Here is a 22,109-nt window from a genome sequence, read left to right on the forward strand (position 1 = left end):
TCCCAGTGTGGACAGGACCAAAACTTCCAGTGCAGGGAACACACCAGAACCACAGCACAGAAACATCTTTCAGTGTTTGTCTCCCACCTGGACAAGAAAAAGATTATCAGGACATTTTACTCCTTTGCAGAGCACTTTAATCCACAAAAATTATTCTTTGCTTCCCTGCCGGGTCTGTTTTTCTTTCCAGTTCACCACAAAAGCAACTGTTCTCCCTTCCTCTTTTCTCCTGTCCTAGTCTGGGTGTGAAACAGAGCCCACATAAAACTCCCCCGAGGCTCCTTTTACAACCAGCCTCTGGATCCTGCCTGCACTGCACTTAAGAGCTGAACGGCTTACCTGTGGCTCTCTGCTCCTGTGCAGCAGCACAGAGGCGTGAGCTGGTCCCATGCCTGGCTGCAAGGGAAAGCCAAAGCCTGCAGCGTTCCTGGGCCCCAGGGGATTACTGCTGGGAGAAACGCTGGGAAGGGTGTTGTGCACATCCTTTGCTGGCTGCATACACGTCTGAGAGTGTTCCCTAGAGCCACGACCACTGCTATTGCTTTGAACAAGGCTGTTAATTAGCAGCGGAAATCACAGCCACTGAGGCTGAGGGGTTTTCTTTGTAGTGGGCAGCCCCCAAATCTAACCCCTTGATGTCATCAGGAGCCAACCACAAGTTAAAATGAGAACATGGGCTTAGTGGACATGTTCTTTTCTAGCTCCTTCAGCTTCAGTCAAAGCAATGGACTGAAATGGCTCCTTCTCCAAACAGAATCATTTTCACTTACTGCAGCTTGGCTTCAAAACCTGAATGCAGTGTATCCTGCTACTCCTCCTCATCCAAGTTTGGCACATGTGATGAGCATACTTATTTTACCCATCCACGGTACCTTTAAAGGGCTGGGAATTTTCTATCCTCAATTTGGAGCCCATGTCACCCCTACACAGGGAACAAAGCCAGCTCTGCTTGCACAGGGAGTCTACGTTGTTTTTCTTAATCTATGTTGTCTTAGTCCATGTTAAACTGCACCTGCTCTGTACATGTGCGTGGGGAGGAAAGATGACAAGAGAGAAATTCAAGAGCAGAAGCAGAGGAGAGAGAGCAGGAACATGAGGACAATTTTCATTGCTTTTTGCCTGCAAGCACCGAGGCCTCAGATTGGCCAGAGAAGCTGGTCCATCTCACTGGTATGGGGAGGGCCAGGATTTGAAGAGCCTGTGCCAGAGGCAAGAGCACTGTGCAAGTGTGCCAGTGTCGGAGAGCGCTCCAATGCCAGCAACAGGAGAGGAGAGAGAGGCAGGAGGGAAATCGAGCCCCTGGCTTTGTTGCTATTCCCCTCATCCCTTCCTGGGTCAAAGCAAGTCTGAACTACTGTGCACTTGATCAGAGAGGGATCTAGAGTGCTGCTGCCCCAGGACAGAGGAATTTCAGAAGACTGAAATCCATTGAGAGCTGCAGGGGTTTCCAGCCTCTAAAAGTCATTATATAGGCACCCAACAGCCTTTCCAGCACCAAAAGGCTCACTTCCACCTCCCTGAGCAGCCACTGCAGAAGCACAGCTACCTCCAAGGGAGAACATCAGGAAGCCACATCCCCACAACACCCAGCCAGGCCCTACTAGTGCAAGCTCAGTTGTGTTTTCTCCATGAGGTATTGCCCAGGAGCAGTAAAAGAGGGAAAGGGGAGCTTGGCTTCAGTCCCTTTTCTCAGGGCACCCGGGACTGGACCATGAGACCTGAACAGGCAGGTTTTATCTCCCTGCTCACTGAAAGCACACTAGCTGAGAAATAGGACAGCTGTCTTTTGCTTGCTGAGGTACACATGCCATAGCCCAGGTGTCTTTACAAATACACTAATCCACTCTCAAGAGTGCTTGTAGGCACTTCTGTCACACTTCTACCTTTCAATCCTGTTCCTGGTGAAGCCTCCTCCTTGCCTCCTCCCTGCTTGCAGTGAGCAGGAGGTTTGCACCTCTAGTGGAATCAAGAAAGGAAAGGAGAAATGAAAGCATCAGCTTTTCCCGAGAGAGTTACAGTCTCTTCTCTCAGGTAACCTTTGCAATAAGCCTGTTCCTGTATCTTGCTACAAGAGCCACAGCATTCCTGCCTTCTTGCCATGTGGTTTTAATTGCCCTCACTGCCACACATGCTGCTGAGATCAGTGCATCTAGCTAACAGTGCAACCTACCTCAGTCACGCAGTGCCCTCAAGTACTCGTGAACCTTGTCGAAGACAGAGCTTTGCTGTACATGTTCCAGCACAACCTGATGTCTCTGCTGCCACGTTAATGCTGTCCTTGGCCTGCTCATGACTGCATGCTTTCAGCAGTGACTTTAACACAAGCCTCCCAGCTGCACTTACATGAAGGTTTACAGAGCCAAATACCCTTTTTTGCACTGGGCCTAATCCCTTTGCAGTGAGGCAATTTTCTCAAATCCACCATAAATAGTTTGTTTTCAAGCCCCCTTGTTAAAGTGGAGATGTTAAAACTATTTATTCCTGTTTTGCAGAGCTTAAAACAAAACAAAGAAGAGAACCTGTTTTCCTCATGCCAGAAGAGCAGGGGCTGGCATCTCCTGGAGGTAGCAGCTGATGTACGGAGAAAACAGGAGCTTTCTCCTGACCCACAGGATTAATAGCGTAGAAACAGCAGCAACAGATCTAGAAAAGGGCCTGCTCCTCTGCTCTTGGGTGTTTTCCATGGAGAGATTTGAGGCAGGGATGCAGTTAGGAAGAACTCAAGGCAAGCAGAGTTTACTTATTTTAGGCATTTCAAACTTCGCACTTTTTGTAATACAGCAGAACACACTCGATACTGATGTGCTATTTATTGCAACACCTCTGACCTAGCAAAAGGTACCTTTGCTACTCCCACAAAATGGCCTTCATATTTTTTCTCCCTCTGAAGTGCCAGAAATGCCATTACCGAAAAAGAAATGTCAGTTCCAGCGCTACTGCTAAGTCTCGTAGTTCCTACCGAAGGCAAAAAGAGCAGACAGGATTCATAGACTTGACTGAACCCTCAGCTGGGCCTTCCCCCGTTTTGTCTTTGGAGTTAAGCCTAAAGTCAGAAGTAAATGAGTTACTTAATGCAGAAGAGATGTTACCTCAGTGGGCAGAAAGACACCGCAGGCTGTTCAACAAACATCTAGCCAGGAAAGCCTTGAACCACAAACGGTTGGTAGTTGGCAGAATACTGCATGGAAATATCCCATGTGGTTGCCAAACTTACAGTCTTGCCTGGCCCAGCTCTTGGTGCCTGTCACACCTCCAGGCTTGACCCAGCATCACTGTTCTCGAGTGACTGATTACAGCCGATTCCTCTAGCTCAGTCATTTCTCCTGTTCATAGCCACACTTGTGGACACTAGATGGATAACAAGTCTTGTGTGGACTAGGTGCAACATTGCAGAATTATCTTTGTGTCAAGAATATCAGCTAGAAGGTGCTAAAAATAATAGCATCATTAGCTGCCACACTGGCAGAAAAGGGCATGTAAGCTGTAGTACCTGCCTGAAGCTAAGCCTTGGACAAAACTTTCAGAGCGCAGCCATCTTCCTGAGAACAAACTTCTCCCTGCTGAAAACAACATGAGCCATTGTCTGTCCCTCCAGTAACCACAGGAAGCAACTGCATGAAAAAGCATTTAAAACAGACTGTTTCTGTGAAAAACTATCATCTTATCTAACACTGAAGATTGACACACTAACTTCCTAAGCTGAAAGCCTGATCGCCTACCATCTTGAGCTAAAAAAAGCTGTGCTCTGGAGCTGAAAGTTGCTACCAGCCTGTGTTGTGTCATGCACAGCAACACATAACGCACACCAGCAATTTATCCTTTATTACTGACTTCTGACCCTGAGGGCAGTTTCCATTTCTTCACTTTCTCTGCTTTAGAAGCAGCAGCTGGGATGGTGCTGCTTGCTTTTCTCTGTCATTTACTTCCATGCAATAGCAAAGCCTTGGGGGAGTCAGCACCAGAGCTGCCAAACCCCATCCATGGAGCAGGAACCACTCTTCTACACCATGGAGAGAAACAGTCCAGAGACTTTACACATCTTATGCTGAGACCAAAATTAACCCTTGAAATAAACCTTAGGGGGAGCCACTGTTCACACTGTGGAAAAGCCAGCAAGAAACAGAAGAGAATCAGTGGGCTCCACATTTGGCAGCATTTGCAAATGAAACGTTTTAAGGCATCTCTGAAGAGGACAACTGGGAAAGTCTCCAGAGAGCCGAAAAGCTCCTAGCTGACAGCCAGAAAGTGCAGATAATGGAAGAAGGGCCACAGGCTTTTCAGAGCCCATCTAGCTCTTCTGCAGTTTCTAAGGAAAAATCTCTTAGAAGTGTAAACAATCCCATATCATCTGCTATCCTTGGACATAAGGGAACAATTTAGGCAATTCTCCTCAAGACAGGGAGTTCTCATTCCCTTCCAAGTATTCCCAGTAGAAGAAAACGATCTGGCCCAGAATTACAAATGGAGCACATTTGAGCAGACGTGGGTTGCTCATTCAGCCGTCTTCCTGTTACTGTATGGTATTAAAAACACACAAATCAATGTAACATCGAAATCAATACTTCCCTGTCTTTTTGAACAGAATAAGGAGAGCGCCACACAATGAAGATGCTACAGTGCATAGGCCCAGCTCTGTGCTGATTCTGCCGGGGCGCTGACGGGGTCTGGGCCAGTAGATCCCTTTGCAGGACCCATATCTGCAGTAAGGAAGGACTGGTGGCTGGCACACTGCCACATACAGCTTAGGGCATGGCTTGGGGATAGCTCACTGGCTCCAGGTAAGCAAAGGACAGATGATTTCTTTACATTTGATACATCCTGTCTTTACCATTACAGACATTTTAAAGGTGGAAATAGACTTGGTGTAGTAAATAAAGTGAGTGGAAGTGGGCGGCAAGGGTGAAAGCATTTTACATACAGTCCTTTCAGAGGTGATGTTCAGCATGTAACACAACCACCACCCAGTGAAGCCGAACAAGTGTACACGCAGTAAATGAGTTTGTCACAACAATTTCTCTTGACTCCTGCAGGGGCAATTCAATATCAGTTCAGGAACAGTGTATCAAAAACACAGGAATTCACTCTAGTGTTAGTGTAACTTTTATTTATTTATTGCTATTAATATGCACAGTAAAGGAAGAGCCGATATGGCTGTCTCCTGAGTACAATACCTCTATAAATCTGATATTGTGACATTTGATGGTAACAGATCAAAGGTGCTGCATACACAAGTCACAAGGCGATTTTCTTAACTGCCTGAATTACAGATGTGTTCCCTGGCTGTCCCTTCCAGCATTACATAATAAAGATCTTGTAACTGGAAAATAACCAGAATGTTGATAGAAAGGTGTAAAGGGGAAAACAGGCTCTGGATGGTTTTCTAATAGCTATTTAGCCCTGTAGGAGCAAGAATTTGCTTGTGGCATTCTAGCAGGCAAACATGAGTGAAAAACACAGAAGAATCAGGAGTGTTAAGGACAGATGCAAATTTCCCTTTTCCTACTGCATCCTTTGTCATTACAAAATGTCAGCCTTCAACATCCTGTTGCCTGGCAGAAGGATACCGGGCAGTAACTGATTGAAGCGAACAGTAACGCACAGGCCATGCCTTCAGTGCTCTTCCTCTGGCCACATGCACCTGCCAGGGGCTCTCGGCATGCTCTTCTGGGCAGCGTACCCTCCCTGAACACTCCTCCACCTCTTCCCTGGCTGGCAACTCAGGGCTCCCTTCCCAGCCTCATCCCCAGTTCCTCCCCAGAAACAGCACTGGAGTGGTAGGAAGAGACAGGCGGCAAGAAGCCAAAGCCTGAGGCTGGACAGAGTCACAGTCTGCATGGGTGGCTAAGCAGCCACCCCAGTGTCACTTGACACAGAGGGTATATGCAACAACCAGGGGTACTAGTGAGGCATGCAGCCCACCCCCAAAGCCCCAGTAAATCTTCACTTAAGATCCTCTGAGCCCTACTTGTACCTCTGCTGCTAACTTTGTCACCTTTGTATCTTTTATACCTTTGTTTCCCGATTTATGTCTCAGGAATAACGGTGTCACTCTACTGAGCATGCTTGTCATGTGATCTATAAGCACTAAATAGTGCTGTTACTATGGCATGGATAATTAATAGACAGCTACTTGCTTAAAGAAGGTGGGAGAGGCTGTAAGGTTTGCACAATAAAATGATTCCTCTTTTGTAACATACAAGATAACCATGAGCAGGGCAAATCCTCCCCTGCAGTAACCACATGGTGAGCACTTGGAAATGGACGGAGGCCAGCCAGGAGCCCCCCTCTGAATAAGCCGCGCACAGCACCTCTCCTATTCCAGCCTGACTATGGCTTGACTTGCCAGAGGTCCAGGTTTGACCAAGATAGCCTAGGCTGCCATTAAGAGGACTGGTAGAGAGCAGTACAAAGCCTTGGATATGGGCTATTTACCACAGCACACACAGAGGTGGCTTCCCACATCTCCACAGCTGTACTGCCTCACAGCTTGCTGTGGACAATGTTTAATTCTCAAAGCAGCAGTGGGTTTCACTGCTGGGCACTCTTCACCCACCTGTCCTAAAGCTGGTTTTCCAGAGGAGATGAGGAAGCCATCAGAGCTGAATCAAAGGCTCCACCATCCTGTCTGTAGGTAACGCCTTCCCCACACAACTTTGCTCCTCCTCTGGCTGCGACACAACCAGCTGCCCTGGTGTGAGAAGCCACAGGCAGCACAACACAACCCCCCTCCAGTTTGCATCAAAGCTGCTGAGTTACCTAAAAGCTCTTCTCTACGTATGATCCTTCTTTGGGCCAAATTCACAGCATCATCAGGTTGTCTCCGTCTTGCACTGCTATCATTTGCTTGAAACGCTTTGCATCAGGAGGCTGTCCTGTGTTTGACATCATTGCCTATGCTTGGGAGGCTGGGATTGCTGCAGTCTTCAGGAAATATGCTCCTTCAAAGTGCTGATAATTGGAGCTGTGCAGCATGCCATTCCTTGGAGGGGATCAGGCAAAACAGGTAAGCTGCATATGATTGGGATGGTTACACTACCTGGACCATAGGCTAATAAAGTTTCTCAGAAGCACTTGTGTTTGGCAGACAAATTAGACAGGAAAGAAAGGAAGAGGCACTTTTTACACTAAGGTCTGTGGTTCACTTTAACACCGACTGTGGTATCTTGGCAAAACATAGCCTAACATAAGCAGCTGAAGCAAATGGGTGTGATCTGGAGTGAATGGCAGAGCAGGGCTGCCAGGCTACAGGGAGCATTCAAACTAAAGCAAAGTCACTGTCTACTGAGGGAATTGCCTACACACAAAACTTTCCCCCTATTTCCTCACCAAATGGCAAATCTCCTTTCTGACCCTAGTGCCAATTGACTTAACGTTTGCAGAGCTGAATGGCAAGTTGAGATCAGAAGCTCCCTCCCAACAGTTGTCACTTGTCATCCCCTGAGGCAGAATCTTTTTGTGACCTCATGATTTGATAGAGAGTTTCCCGGAAGTGCTGGTCCCGGCTCAGTCTTTTGGCTGCTTCCTTCAGCTCCTGGATGCTATCAGCTTCTGCCTGGGAAAAGATGAAGGACTGGGACTGCTTCACTGAAACGAGAGCAGCACAGAAAGGTCAATGCTCTGAAGAAAGGACACATACTCCAAATCAATACAAAGTTTTAGAGCACCTGAGCCATGCAGTCATCACGAGGGCTCGGCAAGGGACAAGCTAACTGTTGCTCTCAAACAGCTTCACATCATTCTTTTCAGAGGAGGAGAAGGCTGACAGCATGGAAACACATCTTTCCTCTTTACAGTTCTGAGGTAAGGTTTCTTGTAGAACCTGATCTAACCTTGAAGTCTGCCTGCTTTGAGCATTGCATTGGACTACATAATGTCCAGATGATCCTTCCAACCAAAATCAGTCTATGATTCTATGATTAAGCAGTAAGATGAAATCAACTTTTAGCATGTTTATGCTGGGGCCCAATGGCATCACAGCAGTTAATGCATACCTTTCTGCATACGTGAAGAGAGAGCAACTAGTATGCACTCAGTGCCTGCTCTCTGGACAGAGAAGCAACAGGCTTTTCTTTCTGTAGCTCTGTGGTACTGCTAAGGAATAAAAATGTAAACCATTTTCAGACCTTACTGCTCTTTCAGCCCCAGCTGCACATCTCTGCTCCTGCTGGATATAAAGGAAGAAGCTGCCCAACACCTACAGTCATTCCATGAAGCACTAGCTCTCCGGCGGTGGAGGCGGCAGCTCTTTATGCGTCGAGTGGCGGCCTTATGGATGTACACGGAGTTCTTCATGATCACGGGCATCTTGGCCTCCAGCTCAGCATTGCGGATGCACTCTTCAAAGAACCCTGAGGAGAGGACAACACTGAGTGGTAACAGGAGAGACGCTTCAAGCAATGAACCGGTCACCAGAGGTTGCGCTTGCTGATAGGCTGAGCCAGGAAATGACATTTGATACTTCCCTACAACTTCTTCACAAACAGCAACCCACAAAGCTCCAGAATATCACCAAGATGATCAAGTTCATAATCATAGAAGCCTCCAGTTCCCAACACATGGACGCATACTCAAATTATGCGAAGAATGGCAGTCACCCATTCCCCCTCAGCCATTCCCATAACTGATTCAATAGACAAAGCCAAGTTACTCTCCTCTGATATTAGAATAAGCCTTCTCTTCAGCTCTCTAAAAAACAAGTACTCTGAAGCCTTCTTATTGTTGCTCTCTTTCAAGGAACTCTGAAGTCAATCAAGTCTAGACCTATGGCAAGGTTAGCTGCACTGGCATGGGCGAGAGCATCCAGGCCATACATGGCCAGGGATTTCTTCATACCCATAGCACATACACAAATAACATGCCCCATTCAAAGCCCCATGTCCAAACTCTGATAATGATATTCTGCCCCAACCTGCCACACAAGCTCCTTTTTCTGTCCCTGGCCCACTTCCCTCCTATGGTCTAACCAACATCTGCCTTTCCGGTTTTGCTTTCCTCCTAGATCCCTTCTTGCACCTGGTCCCTTGCTGTTTAAACGGCTCACATAGGACTGCACCTCAGCTCTGCTGTGAAAGCACAGGATAGAGCTGCAGCAATCACTTGGAAGGGCTGAGCTGTGTGGAAGATGCTATCTGTGCTGGGGCTGATGTTAAACATCTCTCACTTTCTCCAATGTTCTGCTCATCAGCACATTTTTAATCTTTACAAGAAAACATCCCCTAAAATCTATGACCAGAAACAAGTGTCGGGAGATATTCAGTGCCAGAAGTTACCTGCTCTACTTCTGTGTGGGTAGCTCAGCTCTGGCAGAGCACTGAGCTCAATGAGTCCATTTTAACTCTGTTTCCTTAGCCTGGCTCTGAGCTGGTGTGATGAAGTTCAGAATTATGCCCTTGGCTGCAGTTTAAGAATCTGATGTAGAAACTACTGAATAATGATTATTTTATGCATGTGTGTGTCTGTGCATGAGTAAATATATATATGTGTGTGTGTGTGTGTGTGTGTGTGTATATCAATTAGTGCTTCAGAATCCCACAGGACATTAGTTTTTCTATAATGGCCAAAGACATCCACCTTTCACTGAAATGAAGCCCTAACCATATAGATACAGCATCTCTCTAACAGCTTCCACCTACACTGTACTTGAAGATAGCAAAAGAGCAAAATTTCATCTAAAGCTGCAAATATCAGTTTCAAAACCTGACTCAAGCCAGATTCTAGAGTAATGCCCCATCTTAAAAAAAAAAGAAAGAAAGAAGAAAAAAAAGGCAGAATGTCAGCAATAAGCCATGTGAAACCTTGGGTTCAGATCTCACCTGCAGACTGCAGTTCTCTCACCATGGCAATGCTAGGCCAATGCAGTGATTCAGCTCTGAGTCAGAGTCCAAGCTTCACCTGCTCAGTCACCTACCAACATGTTGCTACAGCAACCACAGTGCTCCTTTAACCACTGATGTTTCAGTAATGAAGGCTGAGAAAAAAAAGATTGTCTTGAGGAGAATCAAAGGATTCTCACAACTCAGATCTATTCAGTCTTCACAGCTCTGCCACAGTTTTCCTGTTTGAACTTTTGGAAACCATTTACTCACCTGTGCCTCTAGTTTTGTTTTCCATCAAACAGGCAAGGCTGGAATAATAATGACCTTTCTCAAAGGAGTGCAAAACACCAAGTGTCTATATGGCGCATTTGGACTCCTCAAAGGGAAGGTGTGGTAGAGGTACAAAGTGTTGGGGAGCGCACTAGGTGCAGCCTTGCTAGTTTAGAAACTCCTTTTTGTATCTGGGAAGATGAGTAGAAATGGTTCCTCTCACAGGACTCGTTCATCAATAGAGAAGATGGATGACTGACTTACTTCTCAAGTTACTGACATCTGCTTTCATTTTCTCCTCTTTCTCCTGGTTGCGATCCAGAGAATTTAAGCCTTGCTCCAAGCTCTGCAGTGCCTCCTCAGCTTCCCTCAGTCTCTTCTCCAGATCCATGCGCACTTTCACCTCAGCCTGAGGAAGAGAAAGAAAATAAGTATTCCTGAAAAACAACTTGCGTAACATAAGCGTCTTGCTGATTCACAAAGTCTTTAAGGGACCTAACAAAGTAGATAAGATGGAAAGACAATAATAAAGAAAAACAACAGAAACAACATATGAAAACACGAAAGTTGTTCCTCATGTTTTCAGACAGAATCTAAACTTGATTGACTTGTTTTAGTAATTCTCCTTTACTCCAACTTCCAGTTTCATTACTGCCCCTCATTGTATGAACCATGTGGAATCAGAGATGGTATTTCAACACATGAATTTGTACTTATGCAAGTATTTGAAGCTGAGCAAGAATAGGAAGACCTCTTTCTTGCTGAAGCAGATGAGATAAAAGGCAGTGAATTTCCACATAGGGTTGCACAGTACTTAGAATCAGATAGTTTAGGAAACAGTATGCAATAGCAATTAGATATAAACAGTAATATGAGTGGTAGCTTACCCTTTATGAGTAACTAGTATAGCTTAGGTTATCTTAACTTTAGTTAGGCCAACTGGAAGGTTACAGCATAAGAAAATCTTGGAGGTGCAGCAAAAAAAATGAGTTGCAGTTGTTTGGACCAAAAAAAAAAAAAAAAAATACATTGAGCATCAAACCGCCAATAATAAGCATAACTTTACCTTGTTTGGATTAAAATAAAATAGCATGACTATGTCAAATTACCTTTGCATAGATTAAGGTATTTTCCATTATTGGGATAATGAAAGAAAGGGCTGGCACCCTGCCTATGTTCTTCTGCTTTTGAATCCAAGGTTACACAGAAGTTCTCATCTACAGATACCCAAACTGAGATGTTCAGATTGAGTCACTGAACATAAGTAAGATAGAGAAGATTTCTGCCCCGTTCTGTAATTTCCATATTAATGTTTCTCTGAAATAATCTGTATTCTTGATTGCATCTACCTCTTCTCTTTCACTTTTTTTCCCCATCTTGAGATGATGCTTTCACAGTAACAAATGGAAAGAATCTTACTGAACAAGTTAATCAGCCATTAGAATGAGAAAATAAATAGTGCAACATAGGTGTGACATGGTAACCTCATGTGTTACCATGATATGAACTGTAGCAGAAGATCAGTGACCACAGGATGAAAAAAAATTAAAAAGTCTATCCCACTTGATAGAGGATGAACTGAAAGGGAAAGGGAGAGAAGTCAGGGCCTATAGAAAGTGATTTGTGACATATGTGGGTGATACCTTGAGGTCTCTCTCTGTCTGCTGCTTTTCTGCAGTCAGCTCTGAGAGCGAGTTCTGCAGTGCTTGTGACTGGGAAGAATAAAACTCCCGCTCCTGCTCCAGGGCTCTGGACCGCTCCTCATTCTCCTTCATCCTAGAGCACAGCAAAGGAAGATCACCATTCCCAGCCCAGCGCAACTCACAGGAAAGAAGGGGCTCAATAACTTCATGGACTGTGCTTAACTACCTGGCTGGCCTCAGCAAAGAGTGACTAAAGGGACAGTTTCCTCAGTGTCATCTGTGTTTCACATCAGTTATGCAGGCATTGCTGGAGAAAGAGCCAGGTGGACAGTTCTAGAAAGGGATATTCTCAACCCCCAGAACAGGTCCATGAGCACCAAACACTTCCTGTGGACAAGTCCAGGAGCACCAGATGGTTTCCTGTGCCTCAGCCCTGATGTGAAAGGAGCAGGCCCAAGTGCCAGCAGGTTCAGCTGCCTTGCCTCACTCTGCCCATCTTCTATGAAGTGTTCGTAACCTGAACTACTGACATGGGAATCAGATAGGCCTCCAGACTTGTTCTGTGTTGGCAGCCAAAAAAACAAGATGGCCATGTCATTTGTCACAACAGAGCCAGACCAGGGTAACATCGGCCTCTTCCCTTTATCACACCCATGAATGAAAACTATAAAGGATCTCATCTGTGCTGGTCTCAGGTAAATGGGTGAAAAGTTTTGAAGTGATCCTAGTTCTAAGACTGGAAATATCTAGCCCTGCCCCTTCTGATTACTTTTCATCTGCAAGAGAGGGAGGGACAACTTCTTTTCCCACAACCCCTTTCCCACTGTATGGCATCCTGTTTCATGCCCCTGTCCCTGGCACCACTCTAAGAGCCCCTGCCCTCACTTCACCTCTTCTCTGCCAGGAGTTTCTCCTCCAGAAGTTGCTGCATCTTCTCTTCAATCTGTTGCAGGCTGCAATGCAGCCCCCAGCTGGGGCTTTGCGCTTTGCTGGGGCTGGTTGGAGGTGGGAGCTGGCTCTCATTCTCTTCCAGCATCTCCAGTGTTCGCTGCTTTTCTACAGAGAGTTCCTTAAGAAGGACAAATAAAGACTGTGAGTACCAGCCAGGTCTAAAATTTCTGCTCCTGTTCCTGCCTAGTTCCTCCCTGCAGAGTCCTTCCATCCTTAAATCCATATTCCTCACTCAGGTTAAAAACAACAATAACTAAATCTAGTTTTCCCTCCCTACCTGCCTCTCTGGGAGCAAACTTCTACCATAGCCTTTGCTTATGCAGGTGAGTGGGCATTAGTTTGGAGGCTCTTTTGATGTGATGTGCTAGTAAGGACACAGCTCAGAAAATGCAGGCTTGTGCTTCCCTAGTACATCACTTATGCAAGCAGCTTCCCTGCCTTTCCACTTCTTCCCTTCAGGTCTTTCCTCATCTTTGTCTTATGTATGGACTAGAGGAATCCCCTCTGTGGTGCTTCTGACTACAGGGCAATAGGACATGTACTGTTTTCCTGTGAAATGCTCGGTACATTGTGTAACTAGAGCATGCATGTCCCTTCTAAAACTTTCCAGTTCTTTTTTCATACCCATAACTGTGGGCAAGGAGATTTCAGAGGAACATCAGCAATAAATTTTTGGACCAACCTGCAGGATTTGATAAGAACATTAAGGATGAGATTGAGGCTTCAGCAGTCCAGCTGCATGGAAAGCTGCAGCTTATGGTTATTACCCCACATCATATCCTCTGGCACTGCTGAGAAGACTTTAGTTCTGCTGAACTCCTTGACACCTCTAGCCCTTTTCTGAAGGGTATTTTGCCCTTCATATCTGCTACTGAATGAATCCATTAATCAGCACAGAATTTAACTCTGACACTAGCAGATTTGAGATTCATTCCATATGACAGCATTGCTTTCAGCCCTGCTCACTTCTCAAGGATTCTTCCCAAAATGCTGTCACCAGAGGAGAGAAGGGGTCACTCACCTCCAGGGTTTTCTGTAAAGACTGTGACAGGCTTCGCAACGCTTTCTTTTCTTCCTCCACTCCTTTAAGGGAGTGGGCTGTGAGCTCTAGCTCCCTAAAGAAGCAAAAATGGTGATAGCTATTGGAGGGGAACAGTAGCCCCACAAACTGCACTCAGACTGCACAGGCTGTGGATTTTGAACGCAGGACCTGCTAGCAGTGGTTTGTACAGACAGCCCACAAGAGTCAGAAATCTGAGGCAGGAGCGTGCCAGAAAACATTATGCCTTGAACACACTACAGGTGTCCAGGAACTTAACTGTGCTTCCTGACCATTAAATCAAAACCAACTGTTAGTGTGTTTCTCTAGCAAGAGCAGGTCCAAGGTTACAACTGGAAGAGCTCAGACAGGGTAGTTTTCTGTAAGCAGGTATATTTCTACCAGAACAAAAGCAGTTTGCAAACCCCACCAGTTTTTCTGAGATGTCACTTAGGGGAAAAAAAGGAAAAAGAAAAGGGCAATAGCAAAACATGCCCTTTCAACATTTAGGGCAAAACATTTGGATCTTTCCCCTTCTATATATATTTGTTGTTTGTATTTTGGATAGTAAAACTCTTAAAAAGAGAAAATGATTCTCAGTGAGGCAACTTTCACATCCACCCAGTGTCATTCAGCTGATTCCCAAGCAATTGCAGAAAACCATATTCAGATGTCTGGAGCCCACCTGGCTGGTCAGAGGAGTAAGGAAGCTGCCCCCCTGAAATACCCTTCTTTAACACCTGTCTGTTGTCATGCTACCTTGACTATTCTGGGGTTTGCTCATGTCCCAGTCCCCTTGAAAAAGAGATTGCTGGAGTCTTAAACACAAAATGGAACTAAGCTGTATTTTATTGGCCACACAACTGATCTCAAATGCAAATAAACAGGTCTCGGCCACTTCTGTTTTGGCCAGTATTGCATTTATCCCCTTCCTGCATACACAAAACATGCATGTTTTACCCACTTTTTTGGTTCACAACCACACCACCATTCAGTGTGGGAGTTCCTGTCCTTTTCCTGTCCTGCCCAGTTTCCTCCCTTACCGTCTGATTTGTTCCTGTTCCAGCCGCAGCTCCCGTACCACCTCTTCAAACTGGTGCTTTTCTGCTTCCAGTACCTGGTTTAGACGCTCAAGTTCCTGGAGGCAAGGAGGAGAGGAACATACCCTGCTGATATGTTCAAATTTGGAGTGGCTTCCCTTTTGATAACGCCCGTGACTTTTAATTCGCACTATGTAGAACACCATGTCTGATTTCTCCACACTTTTCTCCAGGGGCAATTAGAAGGATTGAAGGCTGGCTGAGGATTTTCAGACATTGAATAGTCCCAGCCAGACTATCAGGCATCTGGGAATTCCAGACATGATCCTTGCACAGATCAGCTGTGCAGCACATGTACAAAATGCCCAAAGCCTTCTGGGAAAGTTGGACTCAAAGTGCACATATCATCTCAGGCATCCACATGTGCAGACACAGAAAGCCTGGACAGATGTGACAGCCCCAACACTGCTGCTCCTGAAGGGCAGCAGCTTTACTAGTCAGCCTCACTTCTCATCCCACTCAGATGGGAAAACACAAACTGCACAATTAGATTTGCACAGTTTCACCAGCCAACATGCCCTATCACTGTCTTTGTGCTATTACTACCAACTAGCTTAATGCGGTAAAAGGGTCTTTTCTCCTAGTCTAGGAGCAGCAGTTGTACCCAGACCAAACAGGGGCATTTTGCCAGGCTTCCCTTGTCTGCAGAAGGGGAGTTGAGGACAAAGCACAGCAAGGGCCCCGCTCCCAGCCAGATCCCCTGCAGACATGCAGCCTTAGCCTCTACGCAGAACTCCTGCTGCAGGCCCAGGCAGGTCCCAAAACAGCACTAACACCAGATAAATTCATGATAAGAGTGCTGCTCCATGGAGCAGGTGCACAGTTTAAACAAAGTGCTTTCCCAATACACTGCTCTGAAGTCCTTCAGGCCCATGGCAGGTCAGACCATCACATTTCAGTGAGGTATATGCTTTTTCCTTCATTGATAACAAACCCCTGAAAGCTAGCCTGGTCCCATCCACTCTTTGCGGGCAAAGAAGATACTGCCAGCAAGCTTTGTAAGAGCAGAGATTTGTCCCAGGGTCTTTGGACAAGAACACTTTCCTCTCTGTGTTTGTGGGTTGTGCATCAGCCTACATCACCAGAAAGGGATGTCTCACTGTAAAGAGAGAAGTAGGTTAGCCCTAAAGAAGTGGCCAGGCCATCTCTGGACTTTAGCTCTGCAGAAAAGCAAACAGGAAAAACATAAGCCTGACAAGCCTAGATAAGCATTGCCATCTTTTGCCAAATGGGTGACAGTCACTATGGATTAACTGGAGAAGAGAGTATGTGGCAGTCTGCAAGACTAATGTGATGTTCTACATCTGTGCAGTTTTTCCTACTGTGTAACAGGACATCCCACCTGCAAAGTTATGTTGCAATAATATTATGAGGCTGATATAAAAACTGGTAAAGATTTGGTTCCAATATATGTGAGAATGAGATAGATTTACAATATTAAGCAAATATAATATAGCTCAGGAAACAATAATAAGCTTGATAAAATAGGTATGATAGCCACATCTAAGTGGGCACTCCCTAGGGGCTTTCCCTAGGTCAATGTTTATTATAAGAACCAACCACATTGCTTTGTTGCTCCTTGTTTGTCACGATGGGATTTCTACACTAGATCATCATCAGTTCTGGGTTTGTTTGTTTCTTGGTCTGTTTTTTGTTTTGTTTTACTGTTTAGGCAGTCAACTTTGTGGCCACAATCTTTTTGAATCTACCAAATAAAAAGCATTAAATTCACCCCAATGAATGTGAACTTAATCCAGTCTACTTCCCTTGGCCTCCTGGAGACGTAATCAGTTAAAGGGTGCAAATAGCATGCTTCAATGAAAGTGCCTGGAAAAGTGAGCAGGGATAAACCTCCAGGACCCATCCCATGGCATGGCTCTTAATTCTCTCTTCATCCATGGGGAACCCAGAGAGTGGCTGAAGACTCTCCCTTTGTTCCCCAAGCTCCTCCCGCCCCGAATCCCAGAGTGTCCTCAAACCAACGGCTCCTAACTCCCAGGCCCACCACTTGGAGGTTGAAGGGAATTGGCTTATGAGGAATAGTCACCTCTTTTTGCTCCCTCTGCAGACACAGCTCTTCTGTTTCTTCCATCAGCTTATCTGCAAACACACACACACACACACACACAAAGGCAAAATGCAAAGAAAAGCAATTTATATCCTGGGAATGTTTATGAGCATGAAGCACTGACTGTTTGGAGCTTGAACACACAGCATTCTCTATTGCTCTGTGTGTATCTGTCTGGGAGGTTACAAACGCTAAAATGACACTAATGGGATATTCTGTAATCTCTCTCCTGTGAAATAACTTAATAAAGTAAACAATTCTGTGTACTCTGTCTAAGGTTTCCTCGCAAGGTTTTTAAATTGCATTAACAAACTAACCTTCACCATCTTCCAGCTGAGTTAGGAAAACATCCTTATCCCTGCTTCACACGTAAGGAAACAAAGGCACAGAAAGGTTAAGTGGGTGCACAAGATTGCACACTGCTTAGTGGCCCGTCAGGAGTTCTCATGCAGTTCATTGCCCCACCCTTCCCTCCCAGCACGTCACACATCACGCTCTCCTCCAGCCCTTGGGATGTCACTGCCAGCTCTCCCGTGTTACATTAAAATATCCCAGACACACCCAGCCCTCACTGCCCCCTCATGATCATTCAAGAGCACTTGATTTTTTTCCACAACGTCAGTAGTTCTCTCACTACTAGGAGACTAGGTCTTCCAATTTCCCTCTAGAGTCAATGGAGGCCTCCAAAGCATGCTGCAAAAAATCTGCTGGATGTGTGGGGAGCTGTTGCCCATTTGAATAAAGATTTCACTTTACTAAAACTCACTAGATTTATTAGATCTTAACTAAATCTTGCTTTACTAAAATCAGTAAGAGAAGAGCTTTGCCTGGAAAGCCAAAGGCCAGTATGGCCCTTGATGAAACATATGAAGTAGAGTGACATACAGGTGATTTACATTTGATAAGGGAGGTTGATTTACGTTTGATAAGGGAGGTTGATTTACGTTTGATAAGGGAGGTTGATTTACGTTTGATAAGGGAGGTATTTGGGATTTTTATCAAGTTGTAAGGTAAAAAGCACTGTAATCTGTTAGAGTAAATATACTTTGAACCAACAGGAAAAAAGTAGTTTTGACAGGACTAAGAGCTAAGTTGTCCTGAGCACATGCTATGTAGTGTTAAGTAAAGACAAAGTCATAATTATGTTGTTATTATGATATAAATGTAAGGAGAGTTGTGCTAAGTCAATAGAAGATGGTAATGTCAGTTTATTATGGGGCCACAGATCCTATGAATGAACAAACAGCTACATTATATGGTTTGGAGAGTAAAAAAAGGTGTTAAATAATAGTTCTTAGGAGCTCTTCCCCACAGTGAAGTCTTGAATGCTGTTGCTCCTCTTGTTTCCATTACACTGGCGTTATGAGTAGAGCCTGCTTGTTAAAACTGACTTTGATTTTAGTGATAAAGGTGGATGGCTTGTATTTTGTATTTTTTACTGTGCAAAAACAAGTTTCTATAATAGCTTTGTGCATAACTATAGGGGAGGATGGACCTAATATATTTAAACAAAACTGACTACAAATAGATTAGATACAGCTACAGAGCCTGAAGAAATCAACCTAGCAACCTAACCTAGCTGCCTAACTTTTAGCTGAAGTCAGGAACCATCACCGTCAGTTGCTCATTTCCATGAAAGACACACACGCACCGGCAACTCCATTCTAGTGCTTACCCTGTGACCTGATACCCCTCCTCTGTGCTGCACACTAACCTTAAACAGCAACGCTTTGTAGTCATGGTTCCTGCCCCCAGAGTTTGGTTCCTTTAGCAATCTTTCAGTGTTGGAAACTTCAGAGAAAATCATGCAAGTAATAGAATTTTGTATTATTATCACTTCCTAAGAGGTTTCCCAGAGTTACTGTCAGCCCATGAGGAGTGCTGGGGTAGGGAAATAGACTGGGACAAGTTCCTCATAGTTCAGCCTAGGGTTTAACTCTCAGTTCTGCCATCCGGCCGCCAGGCAAGCACAAACAGACAGGTCACCGTAGCACCTTATGATTCAGTCTTGCCCATGTCAGATGGGGAGGATGCTGACCTCAAAACTTAACTGCAGGAGGGACACAGATCACTGAACGTGAGGCTAATAATACAACAGAAGTCTCAGCAGCTATGAAGGAATAAATAGACAATAGCTGTCAAAGGAAAGTAACCAACTGTGACAATTCACCAGCTGTGAATATTCTTGTCATGGACCAAGAACACAGTGAAATATATAATACGTATATATAGCTCCTATTCCTCTATTCCCCCATCAGCTTGAATTTATCAGACTGTGGTGCTGAGCTCTGCAGTCTGCTCTGTCAGTTGCATAAGAAATGTTTTAGCAGAACTTTTCTGTTTTTAATCTTTTCACTTATCTCTCCTGGCCCTCCACTCAGTACTTCTTGTCTCTTTGTAAACTATGGACCATTCTTCCCCACCTCAAATATGAGCTAATGCATCAGCTCACATGTCTGAATGGCACCGAGATGGTTAGACTGAGCATGCTTTGATACTTAATAATGACCACTGTTAAAAGTGATACCATATATTGAGATCACCCTTGATCAGCATGCACACAGAAATGCAAAAGGCTCTTCAAGATTCCTCCTGTGGCCTGATGATTAGGAGTAGATACCAGGAGCCGCTGCTTAAGGCCTCACCAATTGGAAGCACCCAAAGGTACTGCTAGCTGGTTTAAAGTGGATGACTGTCCATGCAAAATCACTGTGCTCACCCATGTACCCATCAACCCCTGGACTAGAAGGATTGTTAAGCAGAGCAATCCCCAAGTTGGGCATAATTTAGGGGGCATTGGGATTAAAGAGGCTGCTCTTCCTTGGCTCTTGCAATAGGCAGTGTGGGGAGAGATAGTGGGAGCTCCCAAAGCAGTCAGACCACCCAAGGTGCAGCTATCCAGAGGCTGGCTCTCAAGTAGGTAGTTGGACTAGATGGCCTCCTGAGGTTTCTTCCAACCTAAATTACTCTACAATCATCTGGAGCAATTGTTCTCTTTCCATTGCCCACAGAAAGAGTAGTGGGAAATTAGCCACCTCTGTCAAGACACCTCAAATGAGCCAGTATAAATACTCCTACTTTCAACATGGATAATGTGGGCAATGCAGACAAAGACCAAGCAGAGTAAGATGAAAAATCCAGCTAGGGGAGGAAAACACATGTACAAACAGCCATGATCAGCCTAAGAAATACCATTCCTGTGATTCACAGTGACACAGGTACTGGCTGTTTGCCTGGTAGGCAGCTCCCTGGGAACTGAAAGCTGAAATATGCACATTCAAACTTCCCAAAGGCAACAGTTGTACAGTCCATCCATCAGGAGCTACAGGATTACAACACACTGGCCAAGAAACATACTTTCTTTCATACTCCACACTGATGTCCATCCAAATCCTACCCTGTAACAGTCACTCATGTTTTGACTCCCTTTAAAACCTGAGTTTCAACTGCTGGCTATTCAAAGCCTTCATCCAGTAAAAATCATGGGTAAAAACCTGTATTTGCTTGGCTTGACTACACTGGCAACTCCAGAAAAGCAAATGGCCATTTTGAATTTTGTGGTTTTTGGAAATAAGATGGTTTCTTACCCAAATACTCCTGTTTCTCTTTGGCCAGCTGAAGTCCTTGAGCTTCCAAGCTCTCGATCATTGCTTCTCCCAGCTGGGCATTCTTCCAGGTCCTAGGGGGAGCGGACACAAAGCAGGCAATAAAAGAGAGCTAAAACTCCCACAGAAAGAGGTAGGGGGACTTGGCCTAGAAATCTACCAAATAATTCAAACACAGAGACACTCTGTGGGGCCAACGAGTCTCTAAATTTTTCCTCCATGCACACACACATAACTTAGAGAAATTTCCCTGACACTCAGGAAAGATTTTCCAGGAGTTGTACATCAACACAGTACAGCTATTCAAATATTTCTCCAGTGTTTTGGAGATTGCTATATTGAATCTTACAGGTTCTCCAGGCCAACCCAGCACTTGTGCAGCCACCAACCGCAACAGGACATACCTGGAACCCATTAAATGGATCCTCACAGACTGCTAAGAACCAGGTTTTAGTTTTTAACTTGGCTAACTTCCCATGATGCTTCCCATCTGCCAGCAGCATCTCCTTCTCCAGCCTTTCCAATATTTTGCTCCATTACAGCCACCCTTCCCCTTTAAACATTAACCCTTTGTAGACTTCTTCACAGAGTTTTGTATCTTCAGCCTTCTGGTATCCATCATCCATCTACCCTGGAACCAACTAGGAATCACTTCCCAGCTAAACTAGTAAGGCACTATGATTTGGTGTCTTGCCCTTCACTGTCTGGTAAGTGCATCTCCCTGCCTAAACAATGACGAATCATAGATAAAAGCCAAATGAGTTGCTGGCAAATAAGGAGAGTTAAGGGAAATGGGCATGTTAAAAGAGTACCTTGCATGATTGTAGCACCATCAGCCAGAAGATCTCAAAGTCCCTTGCAAACATTATGAAACTAAGCTGCAAAAGTGTTCTGTGGGACAGATGCCCATTACTGGTCAAGTTGATGGACAGGGCAGGCTTTAATATGAGATTAAATAACCAAGGACAAGGACATCAAAAACAGAACCAGAAATGAAGTTTGCTGCTCACCTCTATTTTTGATCCATTAGAAAATAGTCTCTACACCCATAAAATACATAAAATGCATACATAAAGTGCATCCTAGTCTATTTATGCAGATGCATGTACAGGAACAGCAGTTGCTGCCCAGAATTTTGCCACCTTTGTTAAACCATACAGACTTTAAGGGAGCTAATGAATATTAAATACATGTAAACCTTCCTGTATCAGGCCTCTTTGTGAGCCCCCAAGTTGTAGTTTTTCAGAAAGAATAGTTTAAACTGTAAGCTGACAACCTCCTATAAAACAAATTCAAGGCAGCCTGTACTTTGTCTCTTAAAAAACAGCCAAATATATTAACACAAATTACCTTAAGGACCAGACAACTCACAATTCCAGCAGCCAAAGCGCTGCCTTGTGGTCTTTGCAAGCAGATGGGTTTCTTTTCAACTAATGAGAGTCTAGGATATTTCTAAAATGCAGAGGAAATTAGAACTAATTAAAAAGGTGATGTTTTGCCCACAGGTAGACATATTCAGCCTGAGTGAGAGCATGTGGGTGTGAGTGTGTGTTTTCCCTGTAAAGTGCTCTGATACAGGATGAATCTGATCCCAGAGAAGCCAACAGCAAACAACACA

The 22,109-nt window shown here is 44.9% G+C and overlaps 1 protein-coding gene across 1 annotated transcript in view; it reads right to left on the minus strand.

Annotated features, from left to right (window-relative positions):
• Positions 1-5,100: 5,100 nt before the first annotated feature.
• PLEKHD1 (pleckstrin homology and coiled-coil domain containing D1) overlaps positions 5,101-22,109 on the minus strand; it is a 30,655-nt gene continuing 13,646 nt past the window's right edge. The window contains exons 5-13 of the mRNA XM_013959318.2: positions 20,474-20,565; positions 16,866-16,918; positions 14,762-14,856; positions 13,701-13,794; positions 12,619-12,797; positions 11,729-11,861; positions 10,350-10,494; positions 8,199-8,348; positions 5,101-7,584 (exon numbers count right to left, since the gene is read on the minus strand). Of these exons, the coding sequence (XP_013814772.1) occupies positions 7,424-7,584; positions 8,199-8,348; positions 10,350-10,494; positions 11,729-11,861; positions 12,619-12,797; positions 13,701-13,794; positions 14,762-14,856; positions 16,866-16,918; positions 20,474-20,565 (1,102 nt within the window). The 3' untranslated portion in view covers positions 5,101-7,423. The remainder of the gene's footprint in view (positions 7,585-8,198; positions 8,349-10,349; positions 10,495-11,728; positions 11,862-12,618; positions 12,798-13,700; positions 13,795-14,761; positions 14,857-16,865; positions 16,919-20,473; positions 20,566-22,109) is intronic.

The sequence above is a fragment of the Apteryx mantelli genome, chromosome 4, assembly GCF_036417845.1.
Source record: "Apteryx mantelli isolate bAptMan1 chromosome 4, bAptMan1.hap1, whole genome shotgun sequence".
Taxonomy (NCBI): Eukaryota; Metazoa; Chordata; class Aves; order Apterygiformes; family Apterygidae; genus Apteryx; species Apteryx mantelli.